The sequence below is a fragment of the Girardinichthys multiradiatus genome, chromosome 12 (genome assembly GCF_021462225.1).
Source record: "Girardinichthys multiradiatus isolate DD_20200921_A chromosome 12, DD_fGirMul_XY1, whole genome shotgun sequence".
Classification (NCBI taxonomy): Eukaryota; Metazoa; Chordata; class Actinopteri; order Cyprinodontiformes; family Goodeidae; genus Girardinichthys; species Girardinichthys multiradiatus.
Genome location: NC_061805.1, coordinates 29543227 through 29566224, shown reverse-complemented (window position 1 = coordinate 29566224; position 22998 = coordinate 29543227). Strand labels below are relative to the sequence as shown.

At 39.3% G+C, this 22998-nt stretch overlaps 1 protein-coding gene across 3 annotated transcripts in view; it reads left to right on the top strand.

The window, feature by feature from the left end:
- LOC124877689 (netrin receptor UNC5C-like) overlaps window positions 1-22998 on the top strand; it is a 348599-nt gene that overhangs the window by 145519 nt on the left and 180082 nt on the right. For all 3 annotated transcript variants that reach the window (XM_047381101.1, XM_047381100.1, XM_047381103.1), the window contains exon 3: window positions 10741-10884. In XM_047381101.1, coding sequence (XP_047237057.1) covers window positions 10741-10884 — 144 coding nt within the window. The remainder of the gene's footprint in view (window positions 1-10740; window positions 10885-22998) is intronic.

Here is a 22998-nt window from a genome sequence, read left to right as displayed (position 1 = left end):
GATGCCTTCCCGAGAATGTGTTTGATCTGCCTAACGGAGAGGCCCCAGAGGGCCCAGTTTATATGGTGATCATTTTGCAGTCATTTTAAAAAGTGCATTAACTACAAGCAGAGTTTTTGGGCATGCTCCTCAACATGTTATTATCTGTATTAGCTTATGGTGATCAACACATTTCTCAGATCTGATAAACTTTGGAGGATCATGCTGTGCTCTGTAGGCATGTTTACATGGACATAATTATTCAAATATTGATCATTTTAATTGTGTAGAAAAATATATATATTATGGATCATTTACTCATTATTTTCCCAATTTAGTGGCTGTTTAATGTGTTTCAGGTAATATTTACTGTAAAAAGTATGGAGCCCGGCAAGTGTCAGCGGATAAAAAAAAACAAAGCCGATGGAAATCTGTGTTCATGCTTTACTAAACTGTGTGCTCAGTTTTGCAATCTGTGCGCACCGATTACTGATCTGTGCTCTCAGTTTCTGCAATCCGTTGGCACGGTTTGATAAGATGTGCTCTCCATTTTGCAATCCTTGCTTGCAGCTTACTCAGTGACATCTGTCCAGAGTTTGGATTGTTTGGACGCCTTAGTGTAACAAAAATAGTCATATTGTAGTCATAAGTATGCTGATTAAAACATGGCAGTGCTTTAGGTTAATATATCACAACAGATCAACTGAACTTACCTCACAGGTGTGGGCCATGCGTCCAAACTCTGGACAGATGTCACTGAGTAATCTGCACACAGAGATTGCAAAACAGAGCAGACAGTTTATCAAACCGTGCGGACGGATTGCAGAAACCAAGAGCACAGTTTAGTAAAGCATGAGCACGGATTTCCACCAGGTTTGTTTTTTTCTTACCGCCTAACACTTGCTGGGCTCTGTAAAAAATAAACATAATCCCTGATTTTCTGACATTTTTAAATTCTAGTTTCTCTTTCTGGATTTTCTGGCAAACCAAAAAAAACGTTTTAATAATATGTTTGAAATCCAGAAATTATTAATTATTACTCTGTGATTAAGGGACATATTTGGTCAAATGACTTTGGACTTAACTTGGGACTTTCGAGTCTTTATTAGGAAATGTACTCAATCCTGCCTCCAAATTTTTGAAAATGGCACCAAAGTGGGCAGTGCCAAGAGAAACTATGGTACAAGTATGGGGATACGTGGAGAGGGTTAGGTGGGGGTTTAGTTTGGAGGACAAGAGAACATGGCAGCTAACATAATCTGACATATCGAAACATGGAGAGTGACCAGAAAGAGACTGGTAGTTTCTAGATAGATCTTTTGAGTTGTCGCCCCCCTTGTCACCAGCAGTTAAGGGAGGCTTTATGGAGTGCAGCAGGCCTGAGTCTTATCAGTTCAAGCCGTTGGCTCAAGGCGCTGACTCAGCGATGCCCGAAGCTGGCTCTACCAAGGCAGTGGAGGACAAAATGGGTCCTGTTTCAGAGTGGTAATGTCAAGTCAAGTCAAGTTAGCAGCTTCATTGCTAACATGGGCTAACGTTCAAAGCAGTAACAAACTTTCAGAAAGTTTACATTTACATGTAGATTTATACTATCTCAAGACATACAGTGGGGAGAAAAAATATTTGATACACTGTTGATTTTGCACGTTTTCCCACTTGCAAAGCATGTATCTAAAGCAAAAATCCCAAAAATCACATTGTCTGATTTTTAAGTAATTAATTTGCATTTTATTGCATGGCATAAGTATTTGATCAACTAACAACCAGTAAGAATCCTGCCTTTCACAGGCCTATTGGTCTTCTTTAAGAAGCCCTCCTGTTCCCCACTCATTACCTGTATTAACTGCACCTGTTTGAAATCATTATCTCTATAAAAGACACCTGTCCACACAATCAATAAAACAAACTCCAACCTCTCCACAATGGCCAAGACCTGAGAGCTGCGTGAAGACATCAGGGATAAAATACTAGACCCGTACAATGGTGGGATGGGCTACAGGAAAATAGCCAAGCAGCTTGGTGAGAAGACAACAACTGTTGGCGCAATTATAACAAAATGGAAGAAGTTCAAGATGATGGTCAATCTCCCTTGGTCTGGGTCTCCATGCAAGATTTAATTAGACACATTCCCCTCAGTCTCCTCACAGCCTGCTCCACACCTGTGTAATGTTTCCCCTGATTATCCATCTCCCTGTTTTATTGGTTCATACTCCACATCCCTCAGTATATTAGCTTCCTGGTTTTCATGGTTCCTCATGTTAACTACCCTTGTTATCTTCCTGAGTTTCTCCTTGTGGTTTATTTTCTAGTTGCCTCTTGAACTAGTGCCTTTGGATTACCTACCTGTAATTCTGTGTTCAACATTAAACTTAATCTACTCACCATGCGGCCTCTTCGCCATGTTCTGCATTCCAGTCTTGCCTCCAAACCCTCCACTATGACATTCTGTAACTCACAGTTGAAGAGTACCTCTGACAAACATTAAAGACTTAATTAAATTAAAGAAATCAGCGGTGTATGAAATACTTGTTCTTCCCACTATATAAAGCATAAAACGATATGATCAATGCTTGCAGTTCCAACTCCTGACTCGCTATGGGAGCATGTGTCTAAGTGAGATGGTGCATAAAACCATCTTACTCTGTTGACAGTGCAACAGAGCACCTGTTGATCTGCTTGTCTTTTAAATCCATCACACCTATGAAGTTAGTGTAAGCAATCTTAGACTAAAGGACCACTTTAAATGGAATGCTAGACTAGTTATTTACAGTTACCTTTTTATTGAAAATCTAACCAAAGAAAAATCTTTATAACCATTATACATGCACATAATAAATGTTCTGTGTATGACAGAAAATTAAAGCTATGTATGAAGACATGTTTAGAATAAACTAGCTATGAAATATATTTTTTCAGTGTTTATATAAGCAGCAAGCATACCACCTCAGTTCATCTCCATTAGCCTTGAAGTGCTCTTAGACATATTGTGTTCTAGGTTACTTACTTTGTCTCCATTAGCCAAAGTGTGAATGGTTATTAGTCTGCTACCAATGACCTGTGACTACACATCAAAAGCTGCACGTACACGCGCACATATATTAATGGTACACATGCAATTGGCTTTGGTGATTTGTGACCTTTTTCCCTCCTTTGCTGCCATCTCCTGTGTATTGATTTCTTCTTGTCTTTGTCTCTCCTTTTTTTGTCCTTACTGGTGTTTCTCTGTGCCTCTTTATGTTAAGCTCTTTTTCTGCCCTCACTGGCATTCCTCTCTAAAACATTTGTGTAACTTGGTTTACCATGTCTTTTCAAATTCAAATTTGAAATTCAAAAATACTTTATTAATCCCAAAGGGAAATTAAATGTTGTAGCTCATTATGAAGGTTTCTTCAAAGAGTCGTTGTAGATGCTGTGTATGGAAGCAAATTGTTACCATATTTCAAATGAAAAAGCATTTTCAGAAATGCTTTGTCATTTTAAGAATGTGGCTGCATTGTTTGACTCATAAATGAAATTAGTTATCAATAATCCTATTTGCATTTTAATTTTCTTCTTGAAGACTGCTCATTCTTTCACTTAATTAAAATGAAAAAGAAAAAGACATTTGAGATTTATTTTTCAAAATGTACCCCAGCAAATAGATACCAGAATTCAATTTGAAATGTAAAATTTGAAAATGAAAAAGCATTTCCAGAAATGCTTTTTCATTTTAAGAATGTGGCTGCGTTATTTGACCCATAAATAAAATTTGTAATCAATCATCCTATTTGCATTTGCCTTTTCTTCTTCTCGCCTGCACATTTTATGCCATAATCAAAAAGAAAACAAAGCAGACAGTGCTTTTTCGTTTTCGTGGTCTGCCCGCAAAGTACTGCCCAGAACTCGAAAACGAAAAAGCATTCCGAGCTGTGGGCGCAGAAGAGTGACGTCAGCAGCCGCTCTTCCTCAGCTCCCTGCTGACCGAGCTACCCATCTTGTTCGGTAGGGGGCGCTGTGCACGTCTGCATTGCATTACATTGCAAACGTGCCAAGAAATTGATTGAATTGCAGCAGGGCCTAGCTCAATTTGTGGCAGTGGCAGGCAGAACTGGTAGTTCCGGTGGCAGGCTGTGGCAGTTCCGCCACAGGCTGCCACCGGAACTGCCACAGCCTGCCGCACGGTGGCACAGGATTCCGCGAGGATGCCAGAAGGTGCCAGACCGGCCGTAAAAGCTTGCCAATGCGGTTGCCGCTGTTTTTGTGGAAGCTGATGCTGATTATCGGCAAATGGGATGTCTTTATTGATTATTATTTAATAAACAGCTTTAGACCCATAACATAAGGTGATTGTATTTACTTGACATGGAAAATAAATAGCACTATGTGTATGTGTGACGTGTTGAAAGGATGACGATTTATTGCGCAAACAGCCGGTTTATTATAGAGCACGAGCGGCTATTCTGAATCGTCACTCACAGGAAAATATAAATAAATGCTTAAAAACACGCTGGATGTCCCAGGCCATGAGGATGCCACCGGAACTACCAGTTCTGCCTGTCACTGCCACAAATTGAGCTCGACCCTGCTGCAATTCAATCAATTTCTCGGCACGTTTGCAATGTAATGCAATGCAGACGTGCACAGCGCCTCCCACCGAACAAGATGGGTAGCTCGGTCAGCAGGGAGCTGAGGAAGAGCGGCTGCTGACGTCACTCTTCTGCGCCCGCAGCTCTGAATGCTTTTTTGTTTTCGAGTTCTGGGCAGTACTTTGCGGGCAGACCACGAAAACGAAAAAGCAATGTCTACTTTGTTTTCTTTTTGATTATGGCATAAAATGTGCAGGCATGAAGAAGAAAATGCTAATGCAAATAGGATGATTGATTACTAATTTTATTTATGGGTCAAATAACGCAGCCGCATTCTTAAAATGAAAAAGCATTTCTGGAAATGCTTTTTCATTTTCAAATTTTACATTTCACATTGAATTTTGGTATCTATTTGCTGGGGCATATTTTGAAAAATAAATCTCAAAAGTCTTTTTCATTTTAATTAAGTGAAAGAATGAGCAGTCTTGAAGAAGAAAATTAAAATGCAAATAGGATTATTGATAACTAATTTAATTTATGAGTCAAACAATGCAGCCACATTCTTAAAATGAAAAAGCATTTCTGAAAATGCTTTTTCATTTGAAATATGGTAACGATTTGCTTCCATAGCTGTGGACAGGAAGGATCTCCTGTAGCGCTCCGTCTTACAGCAGATCTGAAGAAGCCTCTGAATGAAGACACTCTGTTGTAGTAGGACAGTCTCATGAAGAGGATGCTCAGGGTTTTCCATAATGTTCTTCATTTTATGAAGAATCCATCTTTCCACAATGATCTCCAGAGGTTCCAGAGGAGTCCCCAGAACAGAACCAGCCTTCTTTATCAGCTTGTTGAGCTTTTTTAAGTCCCTGCCTCTGATGCTGCTTCCTCAGCTGATGATGGCAGAAGAGATCACACTTTCCAAAACAGATTTATAGAAGATATGCAGCATCTTGCTGCAAACACCAAAGGACCTAAGCTTCCTCAAGAAGTACAGTCTGCTCTGTCCCTTCTTGTAGATGGCTTCACAGTTGCATCTCCACTCTAGTCTGTTGTCCAGGTGAACACCGAGGTATTTATACTCCTCCACCACCTCCACCTCTTCTCCCATGATGGAAATAGTTTTTGACTTATTCCTGTTTCTCTTAAAATCTACAATCATCTCCTTTATTTTAGTCATGTTCAAAATGAGATGATTGTTTCCACACCATGCCACAAAGCGGTCCACCACCTTCCTGTACTCAGCTTCTTGTCCATCTCTGATCCACCCCACGACTGCAGAATCATCGGAGTATTTCTGCAGATGACAGGAGTCTGTCTTGTACTGGAAGTCTGAGGTGTACAGAGTGAAAAGGAATGGTGAGAGTACAGTCCCCTGTGGTGCTCCTGTGCTGCTGACTACCTGGTTAGACTCACAACCCTTCAGTCTCACAAACTGTGGTCTGTTTGTCAGGTAGTCTTTGATCCAGGAGATTGTTGAGGCCTCCACCTGAGTCTTCTGGAGTTTCTGACAAAGCAAATCAGGTTGGATTGTATTAAATGTACTGGAGAAATCAAAGAACATGATCCTCACAGTGCTGCTGGCTTTGTCCAGATGACAATGGGTTTGTTGAAGCAGGTGTATGATGGCATCTTCAACTCCAACTCCACAGCGATAAGCAAACTGAAGGGGGTCCTGATGGTTTACTGTTTGCTTACTCAGGTGGGCCAACAGGAGTCTCTCTAGGACCTTCATGATGTGGGATGTCAGGGCAAGAAGGTCTATAGTCATTGAGGACTGATGGGTGAGTTTTCTTTGGTACCGGAACAAGACAGGAGGTCTTCCACAACATCGGAACATTCTTCTGGGCCAGGCTAAGGTTGAAGAGGTGCTACATAATCCCACAGAGCGGCTCTGCACAGCCCTTCTGGACTCTGGGGCTGACATGATCTGGACCTGCAGCCTTATTCCGATTCAGTCTCTCCAGTTGCATCTTCACTTGACTTCTTGAGACACACAGGTGGAAGGGGGAAGCAAAGGAAGCATTGCTTTTTATCTCTTAATGCTAGAGATTATTTCATTTTAGTTTACAAGAATCAGGACCTATAAGAGTCAGCCTCCAGTGACTCCTGATATGGATGACAGCTGTGTGTTTGTGTGTATATATAACAGATTTGGGCTCATTGTCTGAGTTTGTATATGTTTGTGTTTGGTCTGTGTGAAGGTAAGCTTTGTTTTCCATGTTTCTATGCTAATTTATAGTATTTGTTTGCCCGATGTTGGGTGATTGTGGGAATTGTAAGAGTTTGGTCACAGTTCCCTGCATACTGTGTTTCATGTCCTGGTTTGTTGCTTTTTTGTAGTCACTGAGGGGCTCAAACATGCACGCTCAAAGACATTAACATTTATACAAGCAAACACTCACGCTCTGGGACTGTGACAATCAGTCAACATCGGAGCTGTTCAGAGAATGTTCAAATGCTCAGTCATATCTAGTCCCCGAAAAAGTTTCTAAACTTTTAAGACTTCAGCTCCCAAAAACACTGTGATAGAGAACTGTTTGATGGATAAAGTACCTCTGCAATTACAAACTCTATTTAAATAATCATTATGGTAATAATTATGCTTTTTAAGTGTGAGTGATAATTCTGGCCTTCTTTTGCTGCTAACAACTGCTGCCGTGTGCAAACTAATAACAGTAAAAAAAACAGTGGTAGTGAAGATGTGGAGTTACGAGTGTATGTCACAAATCATTTATTGACTTTTCCAATCCTACTATTCAGTGCAACTGTTAGATTAATAACTTGAGCTGCTCTTGTGATGTAATAAAATTAAATTTTTTGCATTATATTAGTCTGGAGCTTAATGAGGAACATGTGATGCCAAATTAATGCTTCAAATGCTTCAATGCTTCTAGGGTCCCATATGCTACCATTACATTTGCTTGAGTCCATTTGCCATAACTGGCTATATGGCCCATTTGAATCTTTGACTTTAATTGCCTTACTTTCCCGATTACTTTGGCAGCATCATTCTCCCTAGTCTAAGCCTCCTCTCTCTTGTGCCCTTCTTCTCTTTACACTAGTTTTTGCTCATTGCAACTGCCACTCTTCTAGCTGTCTTAGATGTAGCCCCAGTTTCCATGCTGGTTTTAATTATCTCATTTTACTGGCCACTTTTTCAAACTCTGCCTCGCTTGATGTGCTCCTCTGCTCTTTTATCATACCCTGTGAAGCCATATCAGTCGCCCTCGTTTTCTTGTTAGATGGAACACTGATGTTCACTTTAGTTTTATACTGTCTTTGCTCTCTGCCCTCACAGTATTTTTTCTCTCACTGGAACTTTTCTTCAGTTGTGCCTTCCACAAGCTGTTTACTCTGTTTACCAACCACTTTGCTCAAAGGACATTCTTTTTTGTTCCCATCTTCCATCATCATCGTCATTATTTGTTTATTTATAAATCACCTTGCAAACCAAAAGCCTGGCCTAATGGTCATGCTGTTTGGGATTAAAAGCCAGTTTTAAAATATCTTATCTAGCTTCTGGTCTTAGAGTTCTACTGGGGATGTGTGGATGTAGAAGTTTCTTGAGATAAAGCGATGCCAGAACATTTAGACATTTTAAAAATTAAAAGTGAAATCCTAAAAACATTTTGAAAAGCAGCAGGCCTCAAGTGAAGTGAAGGGAATAAAAAACCGGGTTGATATCATCATGTCATCTTGTCCCTGTTAGCAGACAGGCAGCTGAATTTTTGGCCAGCTGAAGACGTTTTCCCTCTATGTCCCATCTTCTCATTATTATCCCAGATCAAAAGCTAGGTTGTTATATCATCAATTAAGCTTTATTGAAGACTTCTTTTGCCATAGTGTTCAAGTTTTTTTCCCTATGCAAGCCATTTATGGTATTTAGGTACCACAATCTTCTTAAAGGGATTTACCCTTTTCTTTCAACATCCCTTTGCCTTTATGCCAGCTTGCTTTTTACAACTGTCTCTCCTTTGGCAATAACCTACTGAGTCTTCAGTAGGCCCAAGTCATATTTGTGAAGCCCCACAGAGATAGTTTCTTAGGTCTTTGTAACAGTACTGAACCTGAAATAAACTGCCAACATGTTCTCTTATAAAGTCTTTCCTATCTACTCCCCTTTCCCCAGATACTTTTCACTTAAATCCATTTGATCTCTTCTCACCTTTCCTTCCCTTTTCACATTTTACTGCCCTCTTCCACCACCTCATCTGCCATCCTCACTCCTCCTCTCTTGTTGCTTTCTATTACCTCTACCAGCATACCATTTTTCTCATTTAACTTACCTCTTCCTTTTCACTCTGTTGGCTTAACCTTTCTTTTTCTTAATCATTGCCCTCTTGATCTCTCCTGTTTCTTTTTTGCAAAGTCCGTTTTCATTTGCATGTGTTTCTTTAAATGTCTCACAGTATTTCATTGCTGCCTCTTTTCACATCCTTCCTTTCTCACATATTTTCATCCTGGGTTCATGCCATGCTCCTGTTTCTATATTTCCTTCTGCAGAGCCTTTTTATCAATGATCCCTTGTTTTCCTATCAGTGTGGTGCAGCTAGTTGAACCTTGCATTTTTTTCTCTACATTGGAGCTGTTTTTACAAAGCAAACTAAAAAAAGAGATATAAATGTTAGGAGGACACAGTGACATAAATGTTGGAAGTGAAAAGGAACAAGCTCTAAGTTCATAGTAAAAATGGAAGTAATCTACTGATTAAAAAATAACTGGAATTGTAAATGTCATCACATATTAAATATTATAGTAGGGCTTTGCAAGAATATTAATACTTGGTGAACATTTTACATTTGGTCACATTACAACCACAAATTTCTATGTATTATATTGGAATTGAATGTGATATACCAAGACAAAGTTGTGCATAATTATAAAGTGGAAGATATTACTTTCAATATTTCTTAGAAAACAAAAATCCAAAATTAGCTTTGTTAATTTATTTTATTCCCCTTTAATCTGATACCACTAAATACAGTCCAGTGCAGTAGTCAATGGTCAGTAGTTTGTAGAACAACTCTTTACTGCAAAAACAGCTACAAGACTTCTGGATATGTATTTTCCAGCATTGTTCTTTACAAAATTGCTTAGGTTAAGTGAGACTTGATCTAGAGTGTCTGTGAACATGAGTTCAACGTTAATTCTGGGCATTGACTGATTCTTTGGTAGCTCTGCCTTTATGTTTAGGACTGCTGTCCCTTTGGAGGGTGAACCTCCTACCCAGTTTTTTGCAGACTCTAACAAGTTTTTTTCCAGGAGTTTCACAGCTTCTCTGCCCCTTCTGAAAAACGACATCCCCACCACCATGGTTCTCTGTGGGGATAGTGTGTTCACAGTTATGTGCAGAGGTAATTTTCCTCGTCTGACCTTCTTCCACATGTTCCCTACATGATTTTCTTTCAACGGTGGCTTTTGTTTGCCAATCCTCTTTGAAGGCCAGATTACAAAATGCACAAATTACCGGTGCCTTGTTTCTCAGATGACCTGTGTATCTCTGCAGCTCCTCCAATGATATACGTGGTATATTGGCTGCTTCTCTGGATAATGCTGGCCTTGTCAGCTCCCTGTCAGCTTGAACAGCAAGCCTATCCATCGTCTTGGTAGCATTGCAGTTTTGCTATACTTTTCAAATTTTTTTGGATGATGGATTGAACAGTGCTCTGTCAGATGTTCGAAGCTTGGCCTATTATTTTACAACCTAACCCTACTTTACACCTTTCCATGTCTTTGTCTCTCATCTGTCTGGTATGTTCCTTGGTCGCCATTATGTTGCGTGTTGACTGCTGTTCCCTAATCAACATCTGAGGCCTTCACAGAGCAGATGTCTTTATAGCAAACAAGTGCACTCAGGTTTCTTAATTATGTGACATCTGAAGGCAATTGATTGCACTGGATTTTATATAGTGGTATTTTTACTTGTAATAAAAAACCTTTTTTCTTCTACTCTATAATCATGCACTACATTGTGTTGGTCTGTCATAGATAGTCACATTGAAATATATTGAAGTTTCTTGTTGAAAAGTGACAGAATGTAGAAAATGTCCAAGAGGTAGGAATACTTTTTAGCAGTTTATGTTTTTCATCTTTTACTAGCATAATATATTATCACCAAGAGACAGTTTTTTTGTGTTTGAACTGTAATTGTTAATGTGAATGATGTAACAGTGCCTTTGTTTTTGTTCTTTTGCAGGTCTAGTTGTACGAGAAGCCAGTATAGAAATAACACGGCAGCAAGTGGAGGAGCTATTTGGTCCTGAAGATTACTGGTGTCAGTGTGTGGCCTGGAGCTCCGCTGGAACCACCAAAAGCCGCAAGGCACATGTCCGCATTGCATGTGAGTACAAGAATGCCACAAGCATTTAAGAATTAATAGTCAATGTCTATGAGATGGCAAAAACATCTTTAATTTGCTACATACATATGATTTACTCACAAATCTTTAAAATATTTTTCCTTGTGAAAGGAAAATACTATGAAATAAAAATAGATAGTCATCCTCTCCACACTGCTTGGTTCAATCTGATGAAAAAAGCTCTGTGTTAGACTCACAGATGGAGAAAGCTGACTAAGAAAAATTATAATCGTATGTGATGCAAATAGAACCTTCAGCACAAACCTAACCACTGGTGTGTGTGTATTATTATATGGCTCAATCATATGAATGCAAGTAGACGGATGTGTATGTATGGGCGCATTTGCAAATTTACTCACTAGTACTTATACCATACTGACACATATTAAAACTATACGGATAAACTATGCTTGAATAAAATAATATATAAACCTTTAGCTTCCTAATTTAGATTTATATGTTTGGTTATTTGATGCATTAGTGTATTACTTATACACCTAGCTCTATCATGACACTTTCAAAATGTATTTTGACAAAAGCTTTCCATGAATCGTTTCTGGACCTTTACACTGAATTGACAAGTAAATTATCTTTTTACAATATAGCAGATGAAGCATTTTCTCAAACAGGTTGGATGATATTCCAACTTGTTTCATCATGCAAAGAGTATAGCCGTGATTTGTTTTCATGCTTCACATAATTAGTCCACACTGCAGCAGTGGGGTTGACCGAAAGAAAATGTTCATCCCAATGTATATCTCCTGTGTACATCGCAACGTACAATGACTGCTTTGTGGGTGGTAATCATTTTTTGATACCATCAAGTTTTCTTTATTGCATACTACAAGATTACCGTCTTCCCACAAATGCCTATGTTGATGTCTTATTCCTGTATGTATTTTGGCACATTTCAAGGGTTTCTATTAAACCCCAATTTCTTAGATGAAAATACACATTAGGTTTATTTTTGTGTCCTTTGTTGGTATCACACCACAGAACAAAGTCATTTACTCAGTAAACAAATATGTAATGGTTTGAAAGAAAGGGAGTTACGCTATAATAAAGTTACTGATCCTTTTTGAAGGAATTGTTGTGCTCAAGCACACCTGGAAATAAGTGTTGTTATATTTCCATCATTATATATTCTCCCCATTGTGCTGTTATCATGACGGATCTATTGTTTATTACTGATTTGCACTACCCTTATGACAGATTAGACAAGCGTACCTCAAAACTGCTATCTGACCTGCATTCATTAATCACCTACGAGGGTTTTAAAGACAGTATTCAAAGCAACATGGTTGCTATTTTGCATACTACATTTTGGCCCAACCCCATTGTTAAGTCTGTTAAGTAAAAAACTTGTTAGTAACTGACTAACAACTGACTAACTTAAACTATGCATGATGAGGACCATTACTTACAATTGGGTTCAAAATAATAGCAATGTGTTTAAAAACATGAGTAAAGCTCAAACCCTTTGAATATTTTTTTTTATTTCCATGCATTGGGAACACAGTACATTAGATTTTAAGTCAAAACATGAATAAAAAAGTATCAATCTTTTAATCACATTAAAGAAACTAAAGGAAAATGAACATTGGGCTGGTTAATAAAAAGCGCAGTGTCTGTATTTCCTTTACACACTCAAATATGTAGCATATAAACTGAAAACTCTTCAGGATTTATCATTCCTGTGAATCACACAGCTAATATTTAGTTGTATAACCACTGTTTCTGAGAACTGCTTCACATCTGTGTTCTGGCTCTTATGAACAGGTATTCCAGCCCAGGATTATTTGACAACATTCCACAATTCCTCTGCATTTCTTAGTTTTGCCTTAGAAACAGCATTTTTGATGTCTTCCCACAAGTTTTCAATTGGATTAAGGTCCGGGAATTGGGCTGGCCACTGCAGAACCTTGATTTTATTGGTCTGGAACAAAGATGCTGCTCGCTTCCTGGTGTGTTTGGGGTCGTCTTGTTGAAACATCCATTTCAAAGGCAGTTCTTCTTCAACATAGGGCAATATGACCTCTTCAAGTGTTTTTATATATGCAAACTGTTCCATTTCTCTTGTATGTGATAAACAAGCCTGACACCAGAAACATTCTCATATCATGATGATTAAACCACCATGCTTCACTGTCTTCAGAGAGTACTGTGGCTTCACTTCAGTGTTTGGGAGACCAAATTGTTTGTGGCCCTTGGACCAAAGAACAATCTGACTTTCATCAGTCCACAAAATGTTTCTCCATTTCTCTTAAGGCCGGCTGATGTGTTATTTGAAAAGTACATCCTGCTCAGCACGTCTTTTTTCAGAGTGGGACTTTGCAGTTGTTTCTTGCTTATAGATTAACCTCACACAGGTGTCTTCTTATTGTCACAGTACTCACCGTTAACTTCAGACCTTCTTTGATCATCCTGGAGCTGGATCATTGGCGGAGTCTTTGCCTTTCAGGCTATTCTCTGATCCATTCAACTGATAGTCATTGTTTTCACATCTCTCTGGTTTTGCTTCCCATTATATTGGAGATCATTTTAGCCAAGCAGCCTATCATTTTCTGTACTTCTTTATGCGTTTTCTCTCTCCAATTAACATCTTCATCAAAGAACATTGTTCTTCTGAACTAGACCTGGAATGATCCATTTTTGTCAGGTTGTCAGGTAGTTGTACTGCTTGTCATGACCTGCCTGTGTTTGGGGGTTTTGAGTTTTGTTAACTTCTCCTCACTGCCATGTTCTGCACTTGCTTTATTTCAGTTTATTAGATTCATTATGTTGTTTAGAGGTTTGTTACTTCCCTGGTTAGGTGTGTTAGTTTATAATTTTCTTATAGTTCTGGTTCCCCTGGTTAATGTTCTTTGGTTAATCTTATTGTTTACTTGCTTCATTTCATTTAGATGTTTTCTTTTACTCCCTGCGCTCACTGCTCATTCGTGTTAATTAGTCACTCTCCCTCAGTATTCCTCAGTTTCCCTTTCACCAGCTGCTCCTGATTCTCTCTCTGATTATCTTCCCTAGTTCATTGGTCCATACGCCATTCCCTCTTTATTTGAACTATCTGGTTTTCATTGTTTGCCACTGATTCCCCCTGATTTCTACCCCGATGTCAATCCTGTTACTACCCTGTTTACTGCCTGCTCCATACCTGTCGACCCCAGACCTTTGTTGATTTGCGTTCCCAGAGATTTTTGAGTCAACCTTGTAAGTTGTTTCTTTTCTTCAATAAATTTATTCAAACTTATTGTTGCTCTTTGTTTGAGTCCTCTACAAAAAACAACCATGACACTGCTATTATTTTGAACATAACTATTCAAAGATTTTGCTTTTTATTCGGACTGCCACCTATTGAATATTATTATGATAAGGTTATCAGAAAAACCTTTTCAAGAATACATAGAACCATATTTCATTCCTATTTTTGCAAGCAGTAATAGTCTTTCTTATACACAGGTAACACTGTAAAATTGCTTCAGAAAAGCTGAAGCGAGAAGCAAAGTAGAATCCTTTTGTGAATGATGATCAGTTAACAGCAACTCAGAAGTAAGGCAATTGAGACAAATGATTAAAAATTTCAGAAAAAAAGTTGTTTATTTAAAACAACCGAATTGTTTTTTCAAAGTTTCTCTCACTGAGAATTGAACCCACAACAGCAGTTTTCCAGGCATCATTGCTCTCTTCGATTCAGCCATAAAAGACAACAGGGATTTGTCTATGTGCTCAGGTTGCAGCGAGGTCTTGCAGTAAAGAAATACCTATATCAAAATCAGCCTCTTCTTTCTAGTTTCCCTGGCTAACACTGACAGCCTGGATACACTCGGGTGCACTTTTGAAAGGACAGTTTGCGACTTTGACAGAGTCCGTTCTGCAGACAAGACAGAATAAACTGCGCGCATTCCCATATGTAGCACTCTACCAGACAGTATAACTCTAACAGACATGCACCCTTGAACCCTCTTTTCCCAAGTTGATCCTAATCCTGTAACGATGGGAATCCATCATGACGACCACTGTGTTTCTACTTTGTTTGTTTTATTTGCCCATAAATGTTTCTGACACATTTACTTTTCAGTGCTTAGTTGACTATTTTTTAGCTTACTCTTTTGCAGTCTCATATTGCCTGTTGTTAATTTTTATGTGTTTTTACTAAAATGTTTAGAGTCAACTGCATAAAATTATGCTTTAAATGCACTTAAAACATTACTCTTCAAATGAACAACTCTGTAAGTGCATTGACAATAATGTTATGTAGTTTTGGCAGTATGCTTATGGTCATTGTCCTATTAGAAGACCCATTTGTGCCCGCGCTTTAACTTTTTGGCTGATGTATTGATATTTTGAATATTTACACATAATATTCCTTCCCCATGATGTCATTTATTTTGTGAAGTGCTGCAGCAGTCCCTCCTGCTTGCACACAACTTGATGCTAATACCCTAATGCTTCACCTTTGGGATAGTGTTCTGAGGCTTGGTGTGTTCCCTTTTTATCCAAAATGTGACAGTGATCATTATGGCCAAACAATTACATTTTAGTTTTACCAGATAAAAGGACATGTCTCCCAAATTAATTTGGTTGTCCCTGAGTACATTTTCAAACTTCAAACAGTTTTCTTCTTTTTTGTTTGGAGTAATGGCTTCTTCCTCGCTTAGTGGCCTTTCAGCCCACACAGGTAAATGCTTCTTCCACTGTGGATAATGAGATTCTCCTACCAGTTTCAGTCAACATCTTTACAGGATATTTTAAATTTTTTCTGGGGTTGATTTACACATTTTCCTGAACTATTTTTGTGTGTAACTATTTGAACAGGTGAATGTCATACCAAAGGCATCTAAAACCCTTGCACCCAAGGATGAGCCAGCCTTTTGGAGGTCCTTAATTCTGTTCCTGATATGTTTTGTGTTTAAGGATTCATCTTAAAATACATTTGCATTTGTGCCTCTATATAATAGGAAGTGTACAAAGCCATGACATCATTATCTGGGGCCTCATATACGAAGTGTACTCACGCACAGAAATCTTGTGGTGCAATGTTTTCCCACACTTTGGCATGTACTAAAATGAACGTTGCGTAAAAGTGTGCAGAAATTCACGCAAACTTTTGACCTGCCGTGAATCAATCGATAATAATTAACTACAGAAAACTAAAACTCACAGAAATCCATTCAGCTTTATTTGTTTCATGGAGCATCAAACCTGATGCTTTTTTCTTAAGTTTGAGCTTTATGGTTTAAACAAGAGTGATGAAACTAAATTACATTTAGCTTCATAAAATAACGCAACACACCTAAGAAAATGATGTAAACAATCTCAGTCGGATGTAAACTGTGAAACCTCGTCTGTGTTTGTAACCTGTAGATGGAAATGCGCATCATGCTGTACCCTGAGGAGCATAAAATGCATGTGAATTGTCTAAATTTCATTCTCACTGAAAAAGAAAATAGTGTTGGATCAGTAGATTAATTCCAAACAGTCAGGTTTCTTGATTCCTACAGTGGACAAGCTGTAGACAATCACATGTCCATAAATAGCTGTGTTGTGCATAACTATGGAATGATGGCTTTGGCACAGGTGGAGGATGGAAGATGTCAGAGGGAGCGTTTTATTCAGATCGTACTGACCTGCTGGCACATGATGATGCATGGCTTATTGGCCAGTTTAGATTGCCCAGGGCAATTGTTTTGGATCTCTGGATCTAATGGAGCTTGCCTCAGTGTTACAGAGGGAAACCAAGAGGAACCGTGTTCGCTGCAGTCTTTTACTGGAGCTCTTCAGATGGAGCTGACTGACAGGTCGGGTATTTAACAGTCATCCCTGATTCAGGCCATGCCAGCCATATGGGTCGGCCTTAAATGTATGTTGCTCACCTATAAAATGTTCCCCTAAACTGTGACTCTCATTTGCAGCGATTAACCGATTTCTGAATGTAATCAGAGCTATGGACTGCACTCTTATTGCTGTAAAGGCCCCAGCTGTATGTGAATATGAATTTATGAATAGAAGGGATTTTCATTCAATATATGCACAACCTATTTATGACACGCTAATGTTTCTCACTAATGCAATGGCACTTTGGCCTCCTCAGCTCATGATTCCTTTATTCTATAATAATTATTATAAGTGTTAGGAACAAACCTCAAGCAGGCTCCGTGTGCGATGGCTGGCTTCTAGGTGATTTTCTGTTTTTTTTTATTTGGCATCCTGAATGGTTTTAAAGATTTAAAGTACTTCATATAGTGTGAGAGGTGACAGTCTACCTAATAGAAATATGGGAGGAATATTCACATCATTATAATGATCAGCACTGAGTTGTAATTGAGCTCAGTGCAGCAGCTAGAGTGCCGTGTAGATTTGATGCAGACATTGTATCAAATCATTGCATTGATGCAGACTAAATGGGTTCGAGCCGACATCCTTTTTATTTCAAGTCAGGCTTGAGTCTCCGATATCATTCAAGAAGTTGTTGGTTTGCTGTAATTTACTACAAACCTTCCACATGGTGTGTAGACAGTCTCTTTTAGCATTTTTCCGCCAACAGGAACCGTTTTGGACTGTCACAGCACCGTTGCCATGGTTATTTGGATACTATTTGACGTGACGGGGGAGTTCTGGCTATTTATACTACTTTGCATATGTATTTAGGGCCGGGCACCGGGCGGTCCAAGTGCCACATGCAGCTACGTCAAATCCACCACAAATTGGAATGTATGAAGGCCACGTGTGTGGTGACAGGTCTATGCACAGTTTCGTACATCTGAAATGTTTTGTGCGCCACAAGTTTCAGAATTTCTCCCTAATGCAAACTTTTAGTATGGAAGCTTCGGACTCTTTTGTACAAGAGGCCCACGGAGGTTTCCTAAATTGTCAGAAGGTATTGCGGTCTTACCTTGTCTAAATTGCTAAATTTGAAGAAAGTAATAAACAGGAAACGTTTTGTCTGATGTCAGATGGTGAGAAAAAAGATTGTCTGCACACACACTGCATGTGAAAAATCTTGTTTCAACATTATATATATTTGCTGAAAGAACTCTGATATTTATGCAGTATAGAATAAAGTAAATTATCACAGTGTAAAAACAGTTGCATATTGCAAAGTGAATTCTGAATATGCTGGAGCACATTTGCAGTGTTTTACTTTGTAAAGATGTTTTTCTGTCTGTCAGCAGTGAGTTAGTGTCACAGTGTCAGAAATATCATTCTAAGCTCCACTAATAACATTCTCAACTGCAATAGGCCCTCCTTGGGGTGCAATGAAAGCTGGGTAATGTGCTGTTTTTAGCTTACGTTGAGGCTGATGCATGCTGAGAGACAGATGCAGGGGAGTGTTTGGATACAGGCTCCTGAGACTAACAGAATCAAACACATGAATGTAGACACCAGCAGCAAAAGGACACACCAACAAGTGTGAATTGTTCAATGTATTATTATAAGTAATGCTAAAATAGGAAGCATGTGTGTGTGTGTGTGTGTGTGTGTGTGCGTGCGTGCGTGCGTGCATGTGTGTGTGTTCTAGGATGCATAGGTTTGAGTATCAATGAGAGAGAATTCCTGAATACGTGGTTATTCTGTTTTAGGCCATTAAAATCAAAATGTTCTTGTGACATTGTCCACAACTAACCCCTCCATTGTGGGAAACTGTATATTTAACGACTTTCTTAGAAAGTCATAAATTTATTGAAACATGTAAAAACCCTGGAAGTATTCTTCCTAACTTCTAATCATGCTAAACAATATGTTGTACATCTAAAATGAATCTCGGTGCCTGAGTACGTTTTTTTCTGTATTTAGCCCCAAGTACAGACCGTATTTTGGAATATTCAAGGACAGATCAGTTTTGACAGCTGGTTTTCTGCAAAATTTATAAATCTAAATTTAGTTTGATATGAATTAAAAGCACTTTAAAAATATATGTATTTTTATATATTTTTTTCAATTAGTCAAGCACTATATACACTCACTGGTGACTTTATTTGGTACACCTGGCTAGTACCTGCATGGACCTCCTTTTGTTTTCAGAACTCCTTAATGCCTCATAGTACAAATTCACCAAGTTGTCAGTAACTTTTCTCAAAGCGACTGGTATGTAAAGGTATAATAGCAGAAACTGTGCCAAAGTTCTCAGCTGCGCATTAATGGTGTAAATCTAATTTTGATGAGAGTCTAATTTTGGTGAGCCTGTGTGATATCTGTTGCTAGCTTGCAGAAATGGCATCTGCTTTGGTCTGCTGCTCTTGCCCATCTGCTTTAAAGGTTTGGTATTTTTTGCACATTATTCTGCATACCTTAACAAAATGTTAATTTAGCCACTGTTGCTATTTGTTCAACAATGCATTTTTATCCATACAACTGCTGCTCACTGAATATTTTTTCAGACCATTCTTCATAAACCTTAGAGATGGTTGTGTGTAAAAATCCCAGTAGATTAGCACTTTCTAAAATAGTCAAACCAGCCTGTCTTGCACAACCACATTCAAACTCATTTTAATCCCCTTTTTCCTCTTTCTGATGCTCAACTTTAACTTCAGCAAGTCATCTCTAACTTGGTAGATGCCTATATGCTTTGGGTTTTTTGCCATATCATTGGCGGGTTGATTACATACAGTATGCTACCAAGCAATTGCACAGATGTGCGTAATAAAGTGAATGGCGAGTGTATAAATGCTGGATGAAAGTTGAGGTTATGGTAATGGGGAACATCTCCAACAAGGCCTTTGCCAACAGATTTAAAGAAAGAAATTAGCTCTGTAACTCTTTCTTCTTTACCTTTCTTTTTCCACATAGCCTGTATTATCCTTGTTACTTCGTATGTCCCACTCTCCTTCAGTTTCCTTTTCTTCTATTTTAGCAGTGATTTTTGCCTTAACCTGATCTGATTACGGCCAACCCTCTCTTGCGATAACCTTTACTTCAAATCGAACCAACCTCCTGACCTGCCCTGCTTTCGGCTCCTATTTGGATTTGCTGTTGTGATTAAAATTCTTCCTGGCAGCTGAAGCTTGCTGAGCTAAGTGTCTTCTACTGTGCTGTACAACAGCAATTCAGCATTTCTTACTTGCATTCTCTGCTTCACTTTCATCCCATAGTTTCTACTGCTCTTGGGTTTTGTTCTCACTTTTTAACACTCCTCGTCTCATCTGCTGATTGTTTCACTTGGGCACTTGCTATCTCTTTCTTGCCTCCATCTTTTTTACACCTCTGCTTTATTAGACTTTTGGCACAGGAAATTTGTTGTGTGAGAAGTAGAGACAACTATGTTCAACTTTATAATGAAGAGGAGCCAATCACAGACACTTTAAACATACCTTTTCAATCATGCTACATTGCAGGCATGTACACCGGAGCGAGTGAAATAGACACATAAATGCACACTAACGTGCATGGATCGTCAGTCACTATGGCCCGGCAGCTATCGGGTCAAGTCTTTCTTTGTCAATGGATTAGTAATGTGCAAAGGCCCTACACATACTCTCAGACATACACACAACTTTGTGCGCAAACAATTCTTCACGTACACGCACCCAAAGACACACACACATTCACTTCAGTGATGGCAGTTTGTTCTGCCACCTTCCACTGATACGTTTGTGCATAGCAATCAAGAGTCCAGACACTCAGAAGCACAGCAATACAGGCAGCTACTTGTGGCAACTGGAAAATCCCTGTCAGAGGGTTTCTTCTGATTTGTTTTTATTGCAGATATTCAAAGTGGATGATTTTTTTTCCTTCAGTCAGAGCTGAATTAAACCTAGGAAAACATGTCTCAACAATGATTTTTCTTTCCTGGTTTAAGATTTTATTGGAATACTTTTTTCCTTTTCTCTTCATTAGTCTAGGGTTAAACCTGCAAATTCTTACAGCATTATACAATCCCCTGTATCCCAGCAACAATCGTGGTAGGTTGGCAATCTCTGTGGTATGAAATTTGCACAGCAACCACAATGTCTCAATGGCATTTAACCGTTTAAATCATGAAACTACACACTCTCAGTTGTAGAATCAGCAGTGTTTACTCAAGCAGCACAGATGCCCATGTTTCATTATGTGTTTGTTTTAAATCCATCCGCCTTAACTCTGACATTTACGCACACTTTTAAAAGAAAACCCCATATATATATTTTTTTTTCTCCAAAATGATGTCATTAATGAGTTTTTGGTGTTGAGAGTGATTTTGTGATAATTACAAACACAGTATAAACATTTTTATACTTTCACAAAATCCACAAAGTCTTCCTACGTATGTGTCTGGAAGTGCGGTTATGCTGTGAGCCACTGAGTTGTTTCCCAGATGTCAAGGACTGCTTCAGGGTACTCTTGTGCATTAGAGTGGTAAGCCACACTGTTGATTTACTCACACAGAACTCAGTCACTTATTTTTTAAAGTCCAAGTGTGGGGCAAAAAAAAAACACAAAGCTCTCAGTTACAGAGGGGCAGAAAGTGTGTCATTGAGATGTCACACAAACATTATCTGTAATGTATAAATCAATAGTTAAGAAAAAAAACACAGGTGAATAAGCTTTAAAATATAGGTGTAAAGGTTCATTTGGGTGACCAAAATAAATAAATAAAATGTGATTACCACAACACATCAAGGTTGAAAGAAAGGACATACCTAAGTGAAAGTAAATGTGCCATATTTTCCTGTAACGCAACTGTGATGCTGGCCTAAGCACTCAGTGTAATACGTTTTAAGGACTGACAATAGCTTTGCCATAGCACAACTGGCTTGCTCAAGTCGTTTATTTTTAATATTAACTTCACAATTTACACATTTTCATATTTAAAAAACACACAGTATAAAGTCTTGATCCACCTCCTAACCAGCCATGGCCAGGGGTAGCTAGGGCAGAGGTGGGTACAACGTAGAAAGTCCAGTTAACCTAGCACACATGTAACATACGCAAGAGGAGTCTATACAGCCAGGTTTTGAAACCAGCAGGTTTTGCAACCAGCTTGCTTTGCAACCTGTTTGATGTGCTTGTACAGTCTCATGAATCCCAAGAAGCCCGGAGCTTTTTTACAGAGCAATATGTGTGCATTTTGCTGTAGATACTGTACCACCATTAATGCTCAAGTTAAGTCAGTAGCTAGACGTAGGAGTTTCAAAGTTCTTGAGGACCATTGTCCTGCAACGTTTAGGTGTGTCCCTATATATGCCTATATAATAAGTCTCAATTATCTCCTTAGCATGGAGTCAAGTCCCACAAAATCCTGCTAATCACCTCATTATTTCACTCAGATGTGTTGAAGCAGACGGGTCAAACAACAAGTGGGTCAGACGAATACTTAAACTGCTTCTAGGGACATGGAACATCACCTCACTGTGGGGGAATGAGCCTGAGCTTGTGTGGGAAGTTGAGAGATATCAGCTAGAAATAGTCAGGCCAACCTCCACACACAGCATGGGCCCTGGAACCCAGCTCCTCAAGAGAGGTTGGACTCTCTTCTACTATGGAGTGGCCCACGGGGAGAGGTGGCGGGCTTGTCGCCCCCCCAGCTCAGCTGTCTCATGTTGAGGTTTACCCTGGTGGATGAGAGGGTCGCATCCCTGCGCCTTTGGTTTGGGGACAGATCTTTGACAGTTGTTTCAGCCTACAGGACGGGCAGTGGTGCAGAGTACCCGGCCTTCTTTGTGTCCCTGTCGGGGTGCTGGATAGTGCCGCTTTTGGGGACACGTCATTCTGCTGGGGGACTTCAATGCCCACGTGGAAAATGACAGTGAGACCTGGAGGGATATGATTGGGAGGAATGGCCTCCTCAATCTGAACCCAAGTAGTGTTTCATTATTGGACTTTTGTGCCAGTCACAGATTGTCCATAATGAACACAATGTTCAAGCATAAGGGTGTTCATTAGTGCACTTCAAACCAGGACACCCTAGGCAGGAGGTTGATTATTGACTTTGTAGTCGTGTCTTCCGACAATCGGCTGCATGCCTTAGATAAAGCAGAGCTGTCCACCGATTCCTGCCCACTGTCCACCTGGTGGTGAGTTGGATCCGCTAGAAGAGGAGGAAGCCGGACAGACTTGGCAGGCCCTGATACGGCTGACAACATTTTGTGGCGGTTGGGGACAGTGCCTCTGGACTGGCAGACC